The sequence below is a fragment of the Berghia stephanieae genome, chromosome 2 (assembly GCF_034508935.2).
Source record: "Berghia stephanieae isolate SIO BIC M18660-M18661 chromosome 2, UCSD_Bste_1.3, whole genome shotgun sequence".
NCBI classification, from domain to species: Eukaryota; Metazoa; Mollusca; class Gastropoda; order Nudibranchia; family Aeolidiidae; genus Berghia; species Berghia stephanieae.
Window position 1 is genome coordinate 30,176,009 of NC_088361.1, and position 2,639 is coordinate 30,178,647.

General features: G+C 34.9%; 1 protein-coding gene across 6 annotated transcripts in view; it reads right to left on the reverse strand.

The window, feature by feature from the left end:
- Positions 1-321: 321 nt before the first annotated feature.
- LOC144964686 (cartilage oligomeric matrix protein-like) overlaps positions 322-2,639 on the reverse strand; it is a 34,673-nt gene continuing 32,355 nt past the window's right edge. For all 6 annotated transcript variants that reach the window (XM_078899205.1, XM_078899202.1, XM_078899203.1 and 3 more), the window contains exons 25-26: positions 2,251-2,390; positions 322-938 (exon numbers count right to left, since the gene is read on the reverse strand). In XM_078899205.1, the coding sequence (XP_078755331.1) occupies positions 859-938; positions 2,251-2,390 (220 nt within the window). In that variant the 3' untranslated portion in view covers positions 322-858. The remainder of the gene's footprint in view (positions 939-2,250; positions 2,391-2,639) is intronic.

The window sequence follows — 2,639 nt, forward strand, 5'->3', positions numbered from 1 at the left end:
CCGAACTAGTCACCGTCCTTACAACGCCCACTTCTAGGCAAGAGACTAGCACTAGCTGGTCCGAGACTAGAAAGCGTTCATGAAATCCGATTTTTTTAGTCACTTGCTTCGCGTGGGTTTAAGACTAGCTAGTCATTTACTAGACTAGCAAATAATTAAATCTAGTCCTCGTGCATGAAAACGGGCCCAGTCATCCACTTCACAGCGCATCAATTTCCCACCTGGCTGCGGACATTGTAGTGTATGACAATGTGACTCGGATTATGTCGGGATGATCTAGATTTTGAAAATTCAATTTATCTCCAAAACATGAGACGTTGGTTAAGTTCATTTGTTTTATTGAGGAAAATAATCATAGTTCCAAAAAAAAAAAAAAAAAAAAAAAAGCATGAAGCCCCACGATTTTACATTTTTGCCCTTTATAACTTTATTTACTTTTTGGTAATATATGTTCAAATTCCGCTTCTACTCAAGTAATTAGAGTACAACGACAATCGCCATATAAATTGATAAGGGAGTTAATTGTCTTTCAATGTAAAATTATTTTATTCTCTTTTTCTTTAACATCCCAGTGATTGTACTAATGAATACATCTAACTGTTCACTTTCTTATGATGATCATCGCAATACTCTGATACTTATCAGATGAGGGAACAGCAGAAAGAAAAATACAATTAAAAACAAACAAAAAATCAACCCCCCCCCCCCCCCAAAAAAAAAAAAAAGACAAGAAAAACAAGAAGCAAAAACAAACAGCCATCGTCGATCATAGAAAACGGACTTTTTTTTTCTCGTATTTTATAAATTTGCTTTGTCTGGCACTGTAGCATTCACTTCATTTCCACATTTTCACATGATTTAATAGTAATAATCAAAATCGTCCTCATTTCCTTCGACGTAATCCTCGTCTTCTCCAAGGAGGGCTTTTGGAATGTATTCTGGAATAGATTTAGAGTTTTCATAAGTAAGTCTGGAAACTATTGGAATTCACATACAATATATGATATCTTAATACAGTTGAATCCGCTTTATATGAACTCGTTGGGACCAGAACAAAAATTTTATCCTAAGCAAGGTTTGTCTTATCCATTTTCAAGGGAAGAAGTAGAGGAAGGATGACTTTCTCATTTTCGCTGTCCTCTCATTTTCGTTGTTCGGGGTATCAGCAAACTCAGAATTCAGAGGTTCTCAACAGCTGAAACCTGCATGGAGGAAGCAATGTACAACAGACTCTGTGACAAACTCCCCACGCACTTCTCAGCACTGTGTGACTGTGATTCCGTGATGGCTTTGCATGCGAGTCTATGCAACTGATGGGAGTCGGGGTTGGGTTGAAAAGGCCTCTATTCTATGGCAGAGAACGGGTTATCTTAACCGGACCGAGATTAATTCGTGAACTATTTTAAAACAGTGATTGATGAGCTGGTTTATAAGTAATTTTTTTTTAAAAAGCGGGACTAGACGAAATGTTTATCTTAACTGATGTTTTATCTCTGAACTTCACTGTATCTAAATTTAAAAGCAAGTATTCGTGGTTTTGCCATGGCAAATGTAATAAACAATGCATTTTTTATGCTTCCATACTGTCAAAGGAACAAAATTTTCATTCATACAGTGAACGTTGTAGTTAGTTGTCCTTTTTGTACTAGTACTCTTGCCAATATCCATTAGTTACAGCTTATTTTCAAATGGTCGTCCACACCTCAATTGAATGATGGTAAGCAGTAATTTAAAATAAATAGCCACGTATTGTATGTAGAACATTTTCAAGTTTTTCCAATGATTATCGCAAGAGCAAAAATGCTTTTTTCATTCTTTGTCTAATTGAAGTCTCATGTTTAATATGATAAGAAATTGGATGTCTTGGGATCATATGAATCTTTCGATATTTTGAGTAGAAAGATCACCCAAAAAGCCCAACCGTTCTGGAACAAAAAGTCAATGAAACTGGTTGGTGTTTTTGAACAGTTCTAAAAACCTGTATGTATATTATTTATTCTTTGTTATACATACTTACTTTTCGTACTCTGACAAACACTTTGTTACATTTTGGTTATACATTTGTCAAATTAATATTTTAAAACCCACGACTTCAAAGGAGTCTCAGTTTTGAAACATTTTGATAAGCTGATGTCCATTTTAATCAATCAACATTTTAATTATTTCTGGCCTAAATTTATTTTTTAAATGTTTTGTCAAAATTTGGAAAAACGGCCTTTATAAAAGCTAACTAACTATGGTGTGACTCACCATTACATCTATACACCAAATCAGACCAAATGACCATTTCCTGAGAGAAGCAGAAAACACCAATTCTTCCTCCTTTCAGAGTGTCGTCATAAATATTTCCTGAGTCGGCCACTAAAGACGTCTCCTCAAAGAGATGGACTCTGTCGATTGAAGGATATGTTATGAATTAAAAATAACAAACTTAAAGATTAATTTTGAAATGGAATTTAAGTTCGCACATTATGAGATCTTGTGAATATAGATCGTAGACAATAAGATGTGCATTGTGGTTTAGTATTGCATCATGCACATATATATGAGAGCAGCCACCATAAAATGATATAAGCAATAATTGTGACAACCTTTGTGCCCCATAAATACAGTGGAATCCTAATAAAGTCAACACCGCT